At 28.4% G+C, this 20,055-nt stretch overlaps 3 protein-coding genes across 4 annotated transcripts; 2 read left to right on the forward strand and 1 right to left on the reverse strand.

Moving 5' to 3' along the window:
• Positions 1-313: 313 nt before the first annotated feature.
• LOC124912387 (3-hydroxyisobutyryl-CoA hydrolase 1-like) lies at positions 314-6,435 on the forward strand. The gene is made up of 8 exons (XM_047453000.1): positions 314-403; positions 3,099-3,167; positions 3,689-3,752; positions 4,753-4,832; positions 5,300-5,383; positions 5,472-5,556; positions 6,114-6,199; positions 6,289-6,435. Exons 1-8 carry the CDS (start codon positions 314-316, stop codon positions 6,424-6,426), a joined length of 696 nt encoding a protein of 231 aa, XP_047308956.1. The 3' UTR covers positions 6,427-6,435.
• A 376-nt stretch (positions 6,436-6,811) lies between these two features.
• Positions 6,812-7,970, forward strand: LOC124912390 (3-hydroxyisobutyryl-CoA hydrolase-like protein 5). The gene is made up of 4 exons (XM_047453003.1): positions 6,812-6,949; positions 7,048-7,146; positions 7,249-7,455; positions 7,583-7,970. Exons 1-4 carry the CDS (start codon positions 6,896-6,898, stop codon positions 7,730-7,732), a joined length of 510 nt encoding a protein of 169 aa, XP_047308959.1. The 5' UTR covers positions 6,812-6,895; the 3' UTR covers positions 7,733-7,970.
• A 2,921-nt stretch (positions 7,971-10,891) lies between these two features.
• Positions 10,892-18,142, reverse strand: LOC124911194 (adagio protein 1-like). Of its 2 annotated transcripts, none has more exons than XM_047451643.1 (3): positions 17,592-18,142; positions 12,920-13,544; positions 10,892-12,278 (listed from the first exon to the last, which is right to left on the reverse strand). In XM_047451643.1, the coding sequence occupies exons 1-3, from the start codon at positions 17,816-17,818 to the stop codon at positions 11,295-11,297; spliced, it is 1,836 nt and encodes a 611-aa protein (XP_047307599.1). In that variant the 5' UTR covers positions 17,819-18,142; the 3' UTR covers positions 10,892-11,294. The 2 variants fall into 2 exon arrangements, with proteins under 2 accessions (XP_047307599.1, XP_047307601.1); XM_047451645.1 differs by having other exon boundaries at positions 12,920-13,526; positions 17,592-17,730.
• Positions 18,143-20,055: the final 1,913 nt, after the last annotated feature.

The raw sequence follows: 20,055 nt of genomic DNA on the forward strand, positions 1-20,055 counted from the left end.
TGTATTTTGCCTTTTTATTTATATATAATATTTATTTTGTGATCTGTATTTATTGAAATTTCTATCATGATTTTACACTAAAATGACATGCTTTAAATAAAAATATTTTGTTAAGTGAAAATTAAACATGAAAACTTGAAGTTTATTGAACTATTCTAATAATTTTAATATTTAAATTTTATTTTTTTTATTTAAACCCTAAAAATTATTTATTTCAATTTCCATTCCACCATAATCTTTCGAATTTCTATTGTTTTTAAGTAAAATTAATTTCAATCAGGCTAATTAATCATAAGTTGTGTGAATTATGTTAATGCAGGTACTGTTCTTGGGAATGAATTCTAAAGTAAGAAAGATGATATTAAACCGGCCTACTAAACTAAACAGTATCAATTATAAAATGGTACTCACATATCCATTTCACAATTTGCTTTACATGCATCTATTTTGTATCAATATTCATAATCAAGATCATGATTAGAAATTATTAAAGTTCAAAATTAAAGTGATTGTTTTTTAACTAAATTTTAATTAAACACTTCATCTACAAATAAGAAGTAAATGTGACAATAAAATATAAAGATACTTCATTATAGAATATGTAGCCACAATACGACATTATTAGTCGGTTACAATGAGTCATAAATTTTTAAAAATAAAACAATAAATGAATTCGTGACTTTTTATATCTTAAGACGACTAATTTCACCGAGCCCACCATGTGCACCTCTATTTCTATATATAAACCAATATTACTAGTTGGGCAAGCCTAAAGACTATATTTATGGTGTATTTGGTAACTATATAATTTAAATTGGAGTATAGTTTAAATTCTTAAGTTTGGGCATTCAAGATTAAGAATTGAAATTAAAATTTTAATAAAATTTAAATCAATTTTATTTTATTATTCTCAATTCTACTATTTTTTTAGTTTTAATTGTAATTCTAATATTTATTGTTTTATAGTTTTTAAATAAAATATCTTATTGTTATATCATTTAACACATTTCACACAAATAAATTATTTTATTTATTTATTTTTATTTAATAAATTAACCATTTTGAACAAATATAATTTTTTTATTTAAGAAATTAATATGTTCCATCCATATTTTATTTTCTTAAAATTAGGAACTTATCGTTTCAAATTAATATTATTTTATTTTGTTTTAAGAAATTAATATATTCTATCCATAGTTAACATCTTGAATGTTTTTTTGTTTAATAAGAATTGATTAATGGACAAAACTTTTGGTACTGTACTTATTTTAATAATTTGTGTCAAATCAATATTTTAATAATATTGATAATATATATATATATAATTATTATAAATATTTTAAATATAGAAATTAGAATTTATTTATAATTTTATAATTTTTATAATCATAACCATTGATTTGTAATTTAATGTCAAATATATTGGAATTGAAATTAGAATTTCATTTCTAATTCTAATTCCAATTTTATTTTCATTTCATTTTCAACTTCGTACTTATCCAAACATATCTTTACAAAAGTTAACAATCTTAATTACCGAGATAAATAAGAATATTGTTTTAACCTTCTTTAGCATAATTAAAAAACACATTCAACCTAGTATAGTACTTAAGCAACACAAGTCACCTATAAATTTAATATTAACCAAAATAAATCTCGAAGAATAAACAAGATTAAAATTAAAATTTATGTTTAAGAAAACAAGAATGTATGAAATAAAGCAACACGAAGAGGTCAGTCCATTACCATATCATTTTAATTTGTTAAGAGTTCACATGAGGTTGAGAATATATTTATTTTTTTTTATTTTTTTTTTTAGAAAAACGACTTGATGTAATTTTATTAAAAAATCTCAAAAACGGGAAATCCCAAATAATTTACTGTATTTTCCTAGACAATTTCCATACTTAAAACATAATCTAAGTGGTGATCAAGCATAAATCAATGACCACAGTAAAATACAATAATTAGAAAATTAAATGAGCAATTTTGATCTTTCAATTGATATTGAATATTTATTTTATAATGCACACAAGAAAGTTCATAAAATAATTCACATTATTCATGTGCATTTTTGTCATTTTAATCTCCGGTAGAAATAAATTGAATGATAATAGACTTTGTGAACTCATTTTTTATGTTTTATTTTTGTGGCAAATTGTTATGCACCGTTTTATTATTATCATGATTTTTTGTTCTTCTATTTTAATTTGTTTCTCACTTTTATTATCACAGATGTTTTTTGTTCAACAACATTTTATAATTATTCTCCATCTCAAAATAGAAGTATTATTAACGAGAAACATTAGTCATAAAAACAAAAAGAGAAAAATAATTCGATTCAAGATTTATATGTATATTCGTCGTGAACAATTTGTACATCTCTATGAAGTTTTGTAAGATGGAGTCTTGACCCCTCACTTTAGTTTAAAGAATTTTAAAAAAATTGAACCTGACACTTTTATTTTCTTAAAAAATATTCTTTTTTCCATTTTGTGTACCCTCGTTGACATTATAAATGCTCCTCGATATTTATTTATTAGCTCTAACATGGTTAAAGGAGCCTTTCACGTTTATCTATCCATTTGTAAAGTCATACAATTTTATCACAAAAATGACTTGTGAAATTATAGTTACTCAACTTTATTGTTGTGGTGAAACCCTAAACTAGTGTTCCCTTATTTTTAGTTAGATTTATTCATTAAGATTTAGTTTGAGAGATTTAAAAAAAAAAAAAAAACTGTGTTAAGAATTAAATATTGAACATTTCTATATTGAATTTTGTTATTCTATATATAAATAAAAATTAGTTTATATTTTAATTAAAAGTAATTTGTCTAAAAGAACAAATTAGGGTCTTAAAATGATGGTGGAATCATAAATATAAGGTGCATTCTCTAATAAATAATATATGATTGAAAAAAATTATTCACAATTATTCTTTGGAGTTGACTTTGTTCCTAATTTATCTTTAAATTTGGGATATAATTAGTAGTTTTTTTTTTTAGATAGTAGTTGTTGTTGGGTGGATTGATCATTAGGTTATCAAATAGGATGTGACACATTTTCAATAACTTAAAATTGATTATAATATGCAGATTTTAGAATTATTGAAGAACTTAAAAGAATTTGAGGAAGATCCTAATGTTAACCTTGTGATGATTAAGGTGAGTTCCTTAATTACTAGAGATTTTATGTTTTCTGTAATGTGAATATATATAGTGCAAATTCTCCAGATTTTTGTTTTCATTTTCTTTAGAAGACTAAGAAGTTATTTGACTTTTGATCTGGGTTATTTTAGTAGTAATTTTGCATCATAATTATAAGTGTAAGTGGGTGAACTTTATAAATAAGCACACGTTGGAGACTCATATGTTTATATTTTAGTTCGAGCATTAGTCATTTTTTTATAGTTTTGCCTTATGTTTATGTTTTAGTTCAATTTTTACTAAATATGACTTAATCTTAAATTAGAGTGAAAAACATTATTATTATTATAAGATGTGTTAACTCACTCTAAATTAATAATAATAATTCCGCATTTTTCTTCAATCATACAACTCTTGAATGGTTTGAGGAAATCCTGCTTAAGAATAATAGTTATAACGAGGCAAATATTCCCCTTAAAGCCCTAAAATAATAATGATATTAATTGGTCATAAATGAAAGTATATTGCATGCAATGCAGGGAAACGGAAAAGCATTTTCAGCTGGTGCTGATGTTGTATCTCTTCTAGGATTGGGAACTGCAGGTAAATGTTCTACATCTTTGTCAAATTATGAAAGAAAATGAGTAAAAATCTAAGGTGCAATCATATTAATCTTTCTCATGGATCGCTTTAGTTAATTGTAATGAATCATTAAATGAATTCAAAATAAACTAATTGGAACCGAATCAACAAGAAATATAAAAAATAATTCAACTTAAACTAAATATACTCCATAAAATTAAACCAGATTAAACCCAAAAAAACATCCTGCTAACAAAAATATCAACCTCTAACTAGGAAAAAAAATGTGTTAAATATAAACTCCTCTATACATCAAATGTATTTGCTTTAAACTACTTTAGTCATTTACTAATCAAAAATAAAAGTATGAAACACAAAAAAAGTACAGATAGAGAAATAAAATGGAAAGATTCACATGAATTATGCTTATGATTACCTTCCACAAAAGGGTTAACTATTATGAGTGATATAGTAAAACCTAGACAAATTGGTTAGAAATATAAGTATAACCTTATGAAGGTAATTCAGTGATAAGAGTCGACTTAAGAGACCAAAATGTCACGAGTTCAATTTCATCTGAAAGCGCTTTGAGTTTAAGTGAGAGATAATGATCGTGGGGTATGATATTAATTCTCCTTTAATTCCAAAAAAAAAATCTTAAACAAACTGTATGTAACAAGATACTTAAAATTTAGACCATTACTTAACCATAATATCATACTACAAATCAATATTTTACTTAATGTGATGGTATCATTTTGGAGTAGAAAAAGAGATAATGGTAGTAATATAATAGTCAATCATTTAATTACTCAGATAATTTGAATTTTCTTCATGATCAATACATTTTTGTTGATAAAATCATTTTAACAATTGACGTGTTTTATGATGATTAATAATCTCTTAATGAGTTTTTATTTTTATTTTTAATTAATTAAACAGAAAAATAATATTGGAATTCTTTTGATAGAAAAAAAATTCCTATCTAATATTTTTCATCAATTTTAAATTGATAAATCAGGTCATTGGAGTTTTGCAGCAAAATATTACTACAAGCTTTTAACATTACTTCACTTAATCGCCACGTATAAGAAGCCCCTGGTAAGAGAACACTTAAGCCAATATCCATGTTTAATTAATTTTCCCTGGTTATCATAATAATAGGATTTTATTTTTAAATTTTCAGATTTGGTAATTAAGTAAATCTCTATCTAGTGACTTAATTCCTCAAATTGCAATATATTTTTATGCTTTAATCAAATTACTTTTGGTCACATTCTTTTGGTTAATTCTATCGATATCATAATACGATATCATAATACGATCAATTATAGAAAATTATCTACAAAAACAATAGAAGTTTGAAGGTTAAACTTTATTTTTTTTTAAAACTAATAAATGATACCTAAAATCTATTTGAGTCAGTTTTAAAAGTAATGGAAAAATTCGAGTAGCATGTTTATTAAGTAAAATAAATTTAATTATTTCTTTCACTATTAGATACATTGGTTTGTTTAATAAATTGTTTTTCAAAATGAATAATTAACTCCATGTACATTTTTGTACAGGTAACCCTTGTGAATGGATTGGCAATGGGAGGAGGTGCGGCCATGTCTACATTTGCAACATTTCAAATTGTTACTGAGAATACTGTAATGTTTTACTATAATTTGAACATTTTTTTAGTTTATTTTATATTTGAATTATTTCTAAAAATACTGTTATTTGAATTTCTATCAGATATTTTCAATGCCAGAGATATCAATGGGACTTGTTCCAAATGTGGGTGCCGGTTATTTCTTGTCTAGGCTTCCAGGTTACTTTGGTAAGTAATTAATTAGGAAGAGTTCTATAATCAAAGTTACATCTTTTGAGTGATTAAATGTTGAAACATTACACTAAGATTCTATTCGAGAACACTTTAGGCTCGAGAATCCAGGACCTTAAGGAGGTTAGAGAGTAACTAATTTTTGTTACCGCTAAACTAGAAGAAAAGTTGCTTATGCGATGATTATATTATATTTATTTTGAGTGAAAAAAATTGAGGGTCTGATTAATAATTTAATTGATAATTATCTTATATTTTTAATTTAATATAATTAATTAAGTGTTTTTATAATTTTAATTATAATAGTTAAATTAGTTGTCTAGTGACTTAACGTGACAATCTTTCCCAATCACATTTGTCGTTTAATTCTTCCTGACTACATATTATTTTTCTTTTTTTACTTTTTGAAGTCCACCTTAAAAAATTAAATGCCTAATATAATTCTAATTTTTGAATTCGTAATTGATTATCATGGTCTAAAAAAATTAAAATTGACATGTTTTGAAAATTACTATTTTAAAAGTGGAAATTTAAAATTATTAATTTATCCACAGGTGAATACTTGGGATTTACGGGAGCTAGAATAGATGGGGCTGATATGATTGCATGCGGTCTTGCAACTCATTTTGTTCATTCCAAGGTATTAAATTTTTTTGGCTGCTTAATTGATTGTATTTTAAAATAATTTTTTACACCAAATGTTTTGGTGGAAATGCTCTATTTTATTAGGATCTTGTTCTTATGGAGAGTGAATTGGAGGAGGTAGCCGGTTCATCACTCACAATGAACATCTCAAAAGTTAATGAGACCATTAACAAATATGCTCTTACACCTTCCTTAAAACAAGACAGTCCACTCAAGAAGTGAGAATCCTTTCCTCTTAATTACTTATTAATTAGTTATAAACAAAATTATTTGAAATAATAGTCAATTAATGACATCTTTAGCACAAGAAAACATTGTAATGTTGTTAGTTTCGATAATAGTAGGGTGTGTCACATGGGTTACTTCTCTAGTAATAATTGTGGAGACTGGAATTATTAATGAGAAAACGACATCTAACTAAGTTGGAAAATTTGTAATATGCCGCATCGGAAAATCATATAAAACATGGACTCATTACAAAAGTGATATTTATAATGCAAATAGATTATAGATACTTTTATGAATAATTTTAAAATTTAGGATATCTTAACTAAATTATAAATGTTAAAAATGGTTTCCATTATTAGAAGCACAAATATGATTAATGTTTCTTATTTATATATATTGGTAAATAACTAGTTTAAGGCTTATATACATTTTATAAAATTTTAATAATTCTTGTAGATTGAAGATGATCAACGAATGTTTTTCAAAGGCAACAGTTGAATCTATATTATCATCGTTGGTAATTTCTAATCTTGGATTTTTTTTTGTTAGTTCTAATATATAGTTAACTAAGTCTATCTTATGACTAATTTTTCTCGATTACAAACTCGGTTATAGGTGGATATCTCTATGAAGAATGAGGATAAATTGATTCTCCATGCTATAAGATCAATGAAATATGGTTCCCCAACAAACCTAAAAATCTTCCTCAAATTGGTAAATGATTTGATCTTGTAATAGTGTGATCATCTAAATCAGTCTAGATGTTTCACTTGTGTTTTTCTTTAATTAATTTATTTTCTTTAATATTTGTTGCAGATTAGAGAAGGGCGGATGCAAAATCTTGAAAAATGCTTTGTTCATGATTATAATGTCAATCTTTCAATAAGATTTCAAAACGACGCCACAGAGGTTGTAATATTGTTTTTAATATATTTAAATTGTTATCCAATAATTAATGTGCATATATTTAAACATAAACAGGGTATAAGAGCGATGTTAATCGAAAGGGATAAAAAGCCTCAGGTAAACTTTTTATTATTTTTTCTTAGTTAACTATCATAACTAACCTTCAAACCATTTACTTGTTATTCAATATTTTACTACTTGTTACTCAAATTAATATTAATAATTTTAGTTAATTAATTAACAGTGGAATCCCTCAACTTTAGAGGAAGTGAAGGAAGAAACAGTGAAAAAATGTTTTGAGGAGCTTGAGGATGTTGAGTTCGAGCCTCTAGTTCTAGATGCTTCTAGAACCCTCAATGATGGACTGATTTCTACTACACGCCCAAAACTATGATCATTAAGTCTGTTGCGCCAACGATCATCTGGGGAAGGGATTGGAAACTTTGAATAATAAGGCTGATTTGAATTATCTGTTAAAAAATATTGTTTATGTTTCATGGTTGTTTATTTATCAAAGAATAACTAAATATGTCTTGTAAACTAAATAAAGATTCCATTATTGGGATAATAAGGGATGTGAACGTATACTTTAAAATTAAACATGTTTCTCAAAGTTTATATGAGTGACATAATATTATGTGGTGGTAAAACATTGATTTGTTTACATGTTAGATATTGTTATTTTGTTTGTGTAGTTCTCTTTTATACTATTAATGTTGGAAGAAATTGTACGAGTCTAAGATTCTTTCAAAAATTTCGTTCTTTGGCCGAAGTGCTATTAATGATAAGATTTTGACGAATAACAGATTAATATATACAAGTTGTAATATTATTAGTCGTTGTCAAATTTGTCTTGTGTATGTTGAAACGACGTCTCACATTTTCATACATTGTCATGGGTGGCGAATATTTGAAATCATATTTGAAACATGCAATGTAAGTGAGTGAAGTTTGAGTTTTATGGTAGTTGTTGAAATGTTTGGTTCGAAGTAACATACAGTGTCGGTTCTGAGTTTTGGGTTGACTCAGCCCTCGATAGAAAAAAAGTAGATATTTTTTTGCCATAGGACTAGTTTAAAAAACTAATAAAAAAATGGTTTTGAATGGGATTGGAAACACTAACCAAATACAAAATTTAAGTTTTTATCTTTAACCACTAAGATACTATAATTTATGTTTAAAATTATAATAAATTTAATTAAATATCTAACTAATTTTAATAAAAATGGTGTTTGTCGGACTTACCCATCCCAGGGCCAGACCTGGTAACATATATAGCAGACTTAAATAGTTGAGTTATTATTCTTATTATCTTTTGGTTATATTCTACCGATGTCATCTACAACACTATTATTATTACTATGATTGAACATATTTAAGTTGACTCAAGCCCAAAATTTGAATTTGGACAAAAATATATATATATATATATATATATTTAATTAAATTAAATTTGGGTTGTGTTAATTTAGGTTTGGTGTAATTTAAGTTGAATTAGGTTACTTATATCCCAAATAAAATAATTTTAATTATTTTTTTTTAACTCTCCCACCTAACTTCAGCCGATCACATGTCCTCTGCTTCAGCTCCTCCCCACCCTTGTCCTCTGTTTTAGGGCTCACAAACATGAGTGAGCTGTGCTCTTTTTCACCAATTTCTTCCTCAATTTTCCTCTCCTTTTAATTCATAAATATAATATTAATTTTTTTAATTTATAAATTTAATTTTATAATTATAAAGTGTTAAAGAAAATAAAATGTGATAAGTCAAAAACACGTTGAATTAATAAATAATGCATTAAATAGATAAAAATTTATAAACGAGTTAAAAACATGATAAATTATTCAAAAACGTGTTAAACGACTCAAAAACATAATTAAACAAGTCAAATATTTGTTATATGGGATAAAACATATTTAATGAATCAGTATATTAAACGAGTCAATTTTTTTTTTATCAAATGCATGTTAAATGAGGTATATAACAAGTCAAATATTTGTTAAACGAATTAAACATTTGTTAATTGAGACAAAATATATTAAACATATAAAAACATGTTAAATGAGTCAAATACATACCCAACATATACATTAGTGAATAATACGGGTTGAGTTACAAGTTAGGTACATTAAATTTTAGTTGAATATGGATTGAGTAATACAAGTTGGATTAACCCAATTATTCACCTATACGACGTTTGTAGACACTCATTTTAACCCCGATTTATAATTTTAAATATTTCGAGCAATTGAAATTATTTTTAAATTTATATATAAGCTCATTGCAAAGGATTAAAAATAAATATTTTTTTTAGAAGTGGTATCGTATCAATTGAATAATAAAATAGTTAAATTACATATTATTTAAATAAATTTAAAAATGATATAAATAAGTGGATAAATTAAATAAACCAAAACAAATAAACAATTTAGAATTTTTTTTTTATATTAGTGTTGGTTTATTATTTTTTTATTGTAAGAATTAAAAAATATAAAACACCTAATAGACCAAATAAGATCTTCTGCTACCGAATTATCTGTTCCTCTGTTCTGGACCAATCATAACTCAATTTTATTATTTTATTATTAAATTAAGCGGCGGGTTAAAATAAAGATAGATATCCAGAACCAAAATTTATGTCCGAGTTAATGAGAAGCGCAAAGTAGTTAACCTTTCACTCCGTTTTACAAGCACACAATTCTGTTCTTACATGGTGCTGTAAAACAAACTGAAGGAAGCTTGCTTCATTTTATTCAGTAAATATTTAATATAAAATTTGTTTCATTTGACTATATAAATAAAATATATTAATTATTTTATATTATATATAATTTTATATTAAATATAATTATATATAAAAATATATTTATTATTTTATTTATTATGTATTTAAATTAATTTGTATTAATTATGTCATATTATTTATATATATATATATATATATATAAATATAAATATAAAAAATACCTAATTATTTTGTCACAATTAATCTATATATTTATAAATTTAGTTGTGATATATTTAAATTAATTTGTACAAATTATTTTATAATTTATATAATTATATATTAAATATATTTATATTTATAACAAAATATTTTTAATGTTATTTATAAGATATTTTAATGAATTTGTTTTAATTATTTTATAATTTATATAATTATATATTAAATATATTTATATATATATATATTATATATATAACAAAATATTTTTAATGTTATTTGTAAGATATTTTAATGAATTTGTTTTAATTATTTTATAATTTATATAATTATATATTAAATATATATATATATATATATATATATATATATATATATATTATAAAGCAAAATTAGATTGGAGACGTTCTCAGATATATATGTCAAAATTGTCTAAAATAGAAAAATCAAATTTTATATATATGGATCTCAAAATAATAATTATTCATTTGCAAATAATAAAATTATATATAAAGAAAATTTAAAGAAAATAATAAATAAAAGTAAGTTAAAGCATGGATAAAATTTGTGAATTAACAAAATTGAAACACTATAAAAAAAAAAAGGATAGTGGAAAAAAGAAATGCATTATATATCCCAAAGGCCAATAATCAAAATTCATCCACAAACAATACTAAAACTATGAATTAAAAACCAACCTTTCCACCAATATATGCTATTAGGTAAAAATCAAGTCCCTTCACCACCATGTAGAACCAAACCGTAGAAGTATCCCATTCATTCAATATTTACAGACTTCCGCTCTTTCTCCATTCTCATGTCATCTGTCTCATTGTAGAACCCCTTTTTTTCAGCGACAAAATAGCCTACTATAACAATATATGCCTACATTTACACAACCCACCAACCAATACCCCATAAGAACATACCTAAAACATGTTTCTTTTTAACCACAAAACGAATCGGATCATAAAAAATAATCCATACAAGGTATTGATTGGGTTCTTCCATTTCAAATAACCGAACTAGCTAGTGACAGCTCATGTAGATCACTCAGCATCCATTCCTCCCCGGTTTGACCACCGAGCACAATCGCCCTTGTTCCTCCAACAACACAAGTGCTATGTCCCCACGCGAATCGAGGTGGCCTACCCGGTACGTTTAATAACCTCCATGTGGGTTTTTCATCGGTCGGGTCAAGAATATAAAGTTGCGATGCGGAATGAAGACCCGCCACCGACCCACCAAAAACAAGTATTCTACCACCCGGGAGGCTAACCGCAACATGATCGAGCCTTGGGGGAGGCGCTATACCCCCGGGATTACCAGCCCCTGGCATTCCACTTCCGGTCACACATCTCCAACACGGTTCATCCTCGCTAAGATCCATCGTGAACACATCGCTTGAGCGAAACCGGAGGGGCCCACTCTTGGCGAGGCCTCCGAACATCAAAATCTTCTCTCCGTCGTAAACGGAGAGCGTGTGACCTAAACGCGAAGGAGGTGTCCACGACATCGGGATTTCTCTCCAAATAGGGTGCTCCATTGATAGGTCGAGTAGATAGGTGTCGCTGAGGAGAACCCCGGAATCAGCACAACCACCGGAGACTATTAGCTTTGTACCGTCCAGTGTGCATGAGCTGTGCCATGATCTCGGTAGCGGAGGAGCCAAGCTCGAGATTTCTCGCCAAGTCGGTTGCTTTGCGTCCAAATCCAAAACGAAAACGTCATTAAGTAAACCTTGGGTCCCGCAGCCTCCAAATACAACTAGATTGGAACCATTCATGCACGATAGAGTATGGCCCCATCGGCCGGGAGGAGGAGAGCTTACTTTAATATGTTGCCATTCTGGTTTGCTTGAATTCAAGTCCAATACGAAAGTATCGTTCATTGGTTGCATATTAACTCCTTCTCCGCCAAAAAGAACAACCCTGTTTCCAACCGCACATGCACTAAAATTGCATCGAGAAGGTTCCACAGCACCTTGGACAGTCACCTGATACCAAATTGAGAAAATTGGAAAGGTTTGTCATACTAAACTATATAATAATAGCCTAAATATAAACCTAATGAATATTTAGTGTGTTCTGTTATAATAATATAAGAAAATTCTCAGTCTTTTCTTTTCTGATAAAAAGACATTTAAACAATACGAAAAAGAGAGTTACAACCAGAAACACAACCAAATGGGATATCAGAAACAACAATATCACCAAAAACCTCGATATGTTTAGTCCATTGACACAACAAAGGTGGGCAGGTTCAACAAAATTGCGAGGAATAAAAGAAAATTAACACAAAGGGGAAGTAGAGGTTGCAGTTGGTTTTTGGCCTCCCATGAGATGTAAGTCTCTTTAAAATTCTCTTTCCCAATCTTCTCAATAGTTCTAAAAACTAATTTAGGGTTTTCATCATTTTGAATGATGGAACCATGATACGAAATAGAGAAAAATATAGGAAAAGCTTACTAAACCCTATAGACTGTTAACCTATATATAAGGACTAACTATTCTAATAAAAGTTCAGTTTTCAGTTTGAATAATAAGGTTTTTGAGTTTTTCCTTCTATCTAAGAATTATCTTAGTCTTTTGTCTTTCTTCAATAATAAATAAACAAAATTTAGGGTTGCATCATTACCTTTCTCCAAGCTGCGGCTTCAAGAGTGGTGAGTTCCCTAGCAAGTCGACCCCACCCGAGTCGTTTTGCTCCAGGCACTGTTTCTAGAACGCGAGTAGTTTCACTTCCCCAAGCGTTTTGACAAACCATTCTCCATAGATCCTCATTTCGTGTTAGCTCATAGAAACGTGTACAGACAGAGCCAACAGATGCTATATCTCGTGGAGTCAACCGGGATAGAATTTTCATAGACATAACTTCATCGCTCAACTGCATGATACTGCAAGATCCACGAGCAAAGCCTCGGTTTAGATCTAAATTTGGTTTATACGAAACAAGAGATGATTGGAAAGGATCAGAGGATCCTGTAGATTCTTTAGTAGAAGATCCCGGCAGTGGACCCAAGTCAATATTGGCTTCGGAGAAGAACTGTACCCCAATATAATGTGTTATAATATCGTCATCGCCGAATATTGGGGTTAACCGCAATTTGTTCATAAGTGGGGATCCGTCTTTCCTAAAATTGAGTAAATCTCCTTGGAATTCAACCCCTTTATCAAGGCATTTTCTTATTTCTGCAACAACCATTGAGTCCACAAGTGGATGCCTTCTCTTTGCAAATGGACCTCTGCATTGCAAAAAACGACTGCCAAAATTTGCAAGAAATCTGAATCAAGCATTAAAACAACACCAGAAGAACACTATGATATATTACACATCTTAAATGCAGAATGGAAAATTATCACAGAAATCAAACCTGTGCAAATTCGATTTTCTTGAAAAAGAATCGTGTTTGACTAAGTAGTGGATTGTTTTCTGTAAATGGCTAAAATATCCTAGTATTTCAATTTTAAAATGTTATATATAATGAGTGTATTTTAGTTTAGTATTTGGGTAAACTCATTCTACCAAATTACATAAATTATGCATCATAAATAGACCTTTCAAACGCATACAATTTTAAATCAAACTAAATTTACTTGATTTCTAAGATATTAATACAATTTTACAAAATTCATCAATTTCCTCGTTCATCTCTCATCAATAAATAAACTTATTGCAACATTCTGGTTATCATTTGCAAAAACGTATATAAAAATAACATATACCTTTTTAATCGCTTTCCCAAAAATATACATTTTTCGGGTAAAATAACACCTACCCGAACATTTTTTTTACCTAAACACCAACTTGAGCTGACTTAACCATAACTACTTTACCCAAACTATTAGAAAATCTATTTGGGCTGGGTTGGGGTTTACCCAATTTTTGCTGACCTCTAACAATAATACTCCTCTTGTTCACTGGATGAAACCACAAGTGATCAGCATTGCAAGGGTAAAATGGATAAAATAGTTTTAAAGTACTTTTTTCCATGTTAGTTAAACATTTTATCAAATCAACTTGCAGTACTTAAAATTCATATAAGCATTTATTTTTCAGACTTATCTAATTGGACCCTTAAAATTCAGCATTGAACACTTAATTTCAGTTTTATCAAACATAAGTAAGTGTTGTGTTTATTTGACCTAAGCTAATTTAAAAATTCATTTAAAATAACTTAACTATTTATGTTCAACACAAACTAAGCTAAAATAATTTGGGATAATTAGATAAGCTAGGAATTACTTAACTTGGTAATCTCTAATAAGAGCATCTAAACACAACTTTAACCATAAAAAAATAGTCCAATTTTTTTATAATAAGGGTAAAATAGTCTTTACAAACTTTCCGACATTAGTTCTTACATTAATTAAATCAACTTACATCCCATGTACTTTAAATTTAGATATTTTTTTATTTGGTTTAATGAACAATAAGATAATTAACTCTTCTGACACTTACAAAATCAGCATTCAACTTCATCATTTCTTTTTTTAAAAGATGAAACCATTTCACGGACCCACATTTTTGCTGATGCTGTAGATATGTGGTGAAAGAAAACTAATAAAAAAGTGGCGACGAACTGCCATAAGTAAATAAAAAAAGTTTTTCTAAATGGTACCATTTGTGTACTAATTGATTATTCAATGCCTAAGAGACTACCAAAACATAGCTTTATTTTTTAAATACCTGGTTACTGGTTAGACAGTCATTCTTATCAAATCTAGAGAAGGCTCCTGTTCCTTATTTTTTTTCTTTTATTTTGTAAATGGTCTGGGTGTGAAGAAACTCAAATCCATGACCTTGAAGATCTTGTTCCTAGGTATCTAGCTAGCTCTTTTAACATAGTGCACCATGTTCCACAATACCTAATGCTCATTTGTTCATTTGTTCTTGGGTTTTGTAGGTTTTCTAAGAAAAACTCTTTCTATCACATCACTACCATTCAACCATCAAATCACTTAATTCATCAACTAAAATACCAAAATACCCTTACTTTATTTTTATAAAATATAAAAGGACATTTTGGTAATTAATCCAACAAAAATCTCAAATAACTTACTTTTTTTATCAAACAAGATATTTTCAAAAAAAACCATAAAAATCCTAAAAAATCAGACTCTTCATGGTTTCCTTCTAGCAATTTCCTTATAGAGCTAACCTAGTTTAGAAGCTAGACAAAAAATTCTTTGGTACAGTTAGTTTTTGCAGCCAGACACACTACAACGGTCATTTTGCCTTACAATAATTCTAAACAAACCTTTAACCAATTTAGGAAGGGCAGTTTCACTAAGCAATTTTTTAATAACACCAAATAGTTTTGTTAATGGGGCAACTTTCTGCTAAAGCTTCAGAACATAGTAGTCAATAGCGTCAGCTACAGCGAATAGCATAACGACCATACGTAGCTATAAGGGGCTATAGGCTATGCACTTTCAAATAGCCCCGCTTTTGTCGCTATAGCTCATACAGCGCCAAAAGCTATTGCCCCAAAAAGCGATGCTTTGTAAACAAATATATAATAATATTATGTGTGACTTTACATCTTCTCAAAATTTTCTCACTTATTTAAATTTCAAAATTTATTTTTGACTATTCTTCTTCTTTGCATGCTTCTTCTCTTTTATTAATACTTTTCTCCTTTTCTTATCCCTCTTCCTATTCTTTTCTCTTCTCCTCTAATCCTCTTTCCAAATTTCTTCTCTCATTACTTTTTCTCTCTAGCCTTTTCTTATTCCTCCTCTTCTTTTCTCTTATTTCCTCTATATTAAGTGAACCAGATGATGACAACGAATGGTTGATAGGGATACTAAATGAAGAGCGTGATTTTGTTCATGATAGTGATGATTTCACTTGGCAAGATGTAGCCGATATTGCTGGAGTTGATGAAGCTCCTTATACATTGAGGCAATCAAATACAAGTTCATCTACACTTTTAAGAAGCTCAAAGGCAATTTCATCTAAGTCTAGGGGAAAAGATTAATAGAAACATCTAACACATTTGATCTTTTAGACGAAGAAGATGAAGGCAATCATTTGATGTTTTTATTTTTGACATTAAATGTTTTCTACGCTTTATTTTCAAATAGTCCTCGCTACGCTTACGCTATAGCCATGAGCAGCTTTGACGCTATTGAGTGCTATATGCTATTGACAACTATGCTTCAGAATCAATAACCAATGTATCATGAAACTGCATAAACACCTACAAAGTTAATGAAAAACCCAAAACATATCTAGACATGAAAATCCTCAATCCCCTTAATCACATTCACTGTTTATATAAAACTAATTACATTCATCAAATCATTGCCCTAAGTTGATGATTCTCAAGAAGAAAGTTAACTTCAACAAAAAATAATGCTCCAAACAAAATGAATATTTCACTAAACCTGTTCCGTTCACACCAATGTGGTTCTACATAAATATTTTTTGTTGAACATTGAAGTCTCATTGATATAAATCTCATTTATTCTTTTTGATAGAGAACTAAGCAATTTCAAATATTTTACTTTGGACTGAAGTATAATGATATAGTTGTAATGATATCAAATTGGAGGTGAAAACAATATTGATGTTTTGTCCCGACCTGGTAGAAAGCGGAGGGAGAGGAAAAGAACTGAGGGTTAAAACCCTGTATTCAATACGGGACAGAGATATGAATTACATCAAAATAGCCTCTAACTAATCTGACAGTGGTGCTTTATACATAACAAACTAAATTCTAACACCTAATAAATGCTAATTTCCTCTTCTAGAGGTTTCTATAGATAGTTGCCTAAGGTTGGATCCCCATGTACATGCATTGTTGATTCCATATATCTATGCCACTGGGTCATGACAATCACAATCAAGAGCCAAATTGAGAATTATAAACAACAGATAACTAAGAACCAATACTCATGGAGAATGATGACTAAATCATTTTGGAATCCATTGAAATTCCAACTACAGAAAGATGACTATTTCCAGCTTCACTAGACAATGTTTCAATACTCCCTTTACCTTATAAGACTTGTCTCAAACCTATATGTATTGAAAATCCAAATCGGAAGGTAAACACATAGAAGATTTTATATTTGTAGGCCACCAAACTGCCTATAATGTCCGATTATAAAGAGGCACAATGGATTCAGATCTAATTACTCGTTATGACAGAATATAAATCCATCTAATCAAATGTTTCATTCTTTCAAAAAAATAAATTCATCTAATCCTCGAACTAACAAAGAAATTTCCAGCTTGGATGCAAAAAGTTGAAATAATTTTGCTTCAGGAAAGACAATTGTTGTATTGAAGAAATTCGTACCAGTTCCGACCGAGGACCTCTTCAGCACGATAACCAGTAACCATCTCGAACACGGAATTGACATAAATTACGGGACGGTCAGGCTCCAAAGCGTCTGTGACAACGAAGCCACAAGGCGCCGGTTGAAGTAAACTGTCGATTGGGAAAGGAAAGGGCCCTCCATCGTTCAAAAGAAACCCTCCCTCCTCCTCGTCGCCGCTCAGATCAGAATTGCTGTCCCACTCCATGAGGTCAGCACGATTGTTAAGCTCAACCCATCCCCTAATGGACGCAAATCAAGAATGCAACAGAGAAGGAACCGAAAAAGGATAAAAGCTCCGATTGTCAGAAACCAAGAGAGGAAAATGAACCCTAATAAGTACAAAGTATGGGCAGAGGGAAAGATGTGGAGTAAATGAGAGAAGAAGAACGCGGATGGATGCAAAAGGTTAGGGTTTTAGGTGGAGGATGGAGGAACAGTGCTGTAAGATAACGAGTGGCTGGAGAAATTTATGTTAGGCAAACAAGACCGACTTTTAGAGAGAGAGAAAGAGAGAGTACGAGATATTTAGAAAGAGAAACGTGCTGAACTAGACTCTGAAAAAAAATATCTGTAGGAGGGAGAAGCATAAATCTTCTTTTGTTCTTAATTTCGCATAAAAATAACAAATGAAATATTAAAATCAGAAATTTGTAATTATAATTGTCAAACATTTTATTATCAAATGTTTCAAAACAATTGATTACAAAAAAATAAATCATAATGAAAATTTTCTATGAACATTTCTATTTTCATAATAGAGGGAGCTCCAATTTTAATTTTAATTTGAGAATAACATAAAAAAAAAAACTAGTGTTGGTCAATACATCTTTTAACAAAATTTCTTATTGTCTATGCACTAGGAGTCCTAAGTCTAGAGAATATGAGTCATTTATTGTCGCTATCACACCTCACCGAGATCCCATTACGTTTAAGCTTCCAAGGATGCTTCTAACTCACGAGATTCGCAGGAAGCCTTTACTCCAGCTTCTTAAAAAAATTTAAGGCCTGTGACTCTTCCTCCTTCACTCAATTTAGATACATCAATTTTAACTCTTTCTCTTATTATGAAAGTCACTCAAATATTTTACCAATGTCGATTAAGATCATCAATAACGTCATTGTCATTGTACTTCAGTTTAATGCTCTCATTCATATTAAGATGTGGTCTCTTATTTCTCGATCCACATTAATATTATAGTCTCTCGTCAAAAAGGTTATGACTTTGTTGAACGTTACAAAACTAGTTTAGTTAGAAAAAAAAACCTCCACCAATAAGAAGATATTGACTTTATTAAAGACTCTAAAATTAAAGAGCAACACACTTGAGTCTCTTAGTTTTTATATTCCAGCTATTAAGTGTATTTAAAATCTTTACATATTTTAACTCTTTAGTTTCTCTTATTTTTGTATAAATTCATACTCTTGTAATTGTAATAACACACTGAAATACATTCTTAATCTACAACAAGTTCTTGTTTACTTATCTTTCTTGGTATCAAAGTCATTATTATGTTTTAACAAACCTCTGGATGCATGACCTCTTCTTCATCTTCTTTCGCTTCAACTACTCATCTCTTCCACAATCTTACATCCATTAAATTGAAAATTCAAAAGAAATCCCTAAAGTTTATTAATGTTTTGATTTAGATATTTAACTTTTTTATATCCTTTATTCTTAACATTTATTTTTGTTCTTTAATTTTTAATTTAATTATATTTTATTATCTAATTTTGTATATAATTTATTTATATGTTTAATTTGTTGTTTTATCTTATATATTTATATTAATATTTTTTTATATATCGTAAATTTATAATAATAAATAATATTGGTAAAAAAACTAAAAAATAACCAGTTACAATAATTATATATTTTTTAAATATTTAAAAATAAAAATTACATTTCTTGCCATAATTAAAAATACATCACTTACAATACTTAAAATAAAAATTATATTTTACACAATAATTAAAAACACAACATAGATAAAAAAAATTAACGATAATCAATACAAATATGATTAATAATCTGGTAATTAGAATCATTTTCTCGTTTATATTATTTTGTTATGTATATAAATTTTCTTTAATTAGTGTATTTGAAAAAGTATTGAGGTTTAATTTGTAAAGTTGATAAATATATGAGTAGTTATTGAAAATTATAAAAAGTTTGTATAAAATGGAATATTCTTAGAATATTCTTTTGAGTTTGAAAATGGGTTTTTGGGTTGGAGTTGAATTACTGTTTGAGGTGACATTTACTGCATTTTGGGTTTGAAAATACGGGTATGGGTTGGAGATGGTCTAAACTCGATCACAAAAATTGTCTTCTTTGGAAATCTAAAATCTTACCTACCTTAAAAGGTTATGGCCTCTATCCATATGTTACTAGAACTAATGCTACCCTTGAAGCCTTTCTCCAAACTAATACTGGTAACGGGT

This window comes from Impatiens glandulifera, chromosome 8 (assembly GCF_907164915.1).
Source record: "Impatiens glandulifera chromosome 8, dImpGla2.1, whole genome shotgun sequence".
In the NCBI taxonomy this organism is placed as follows: Eukaryota; Viridiplantae; Streptophyta; class Magnoliopsida; order Ericales; family Balsaminaceae; genus Impatiens; species Impatiens glandulifera.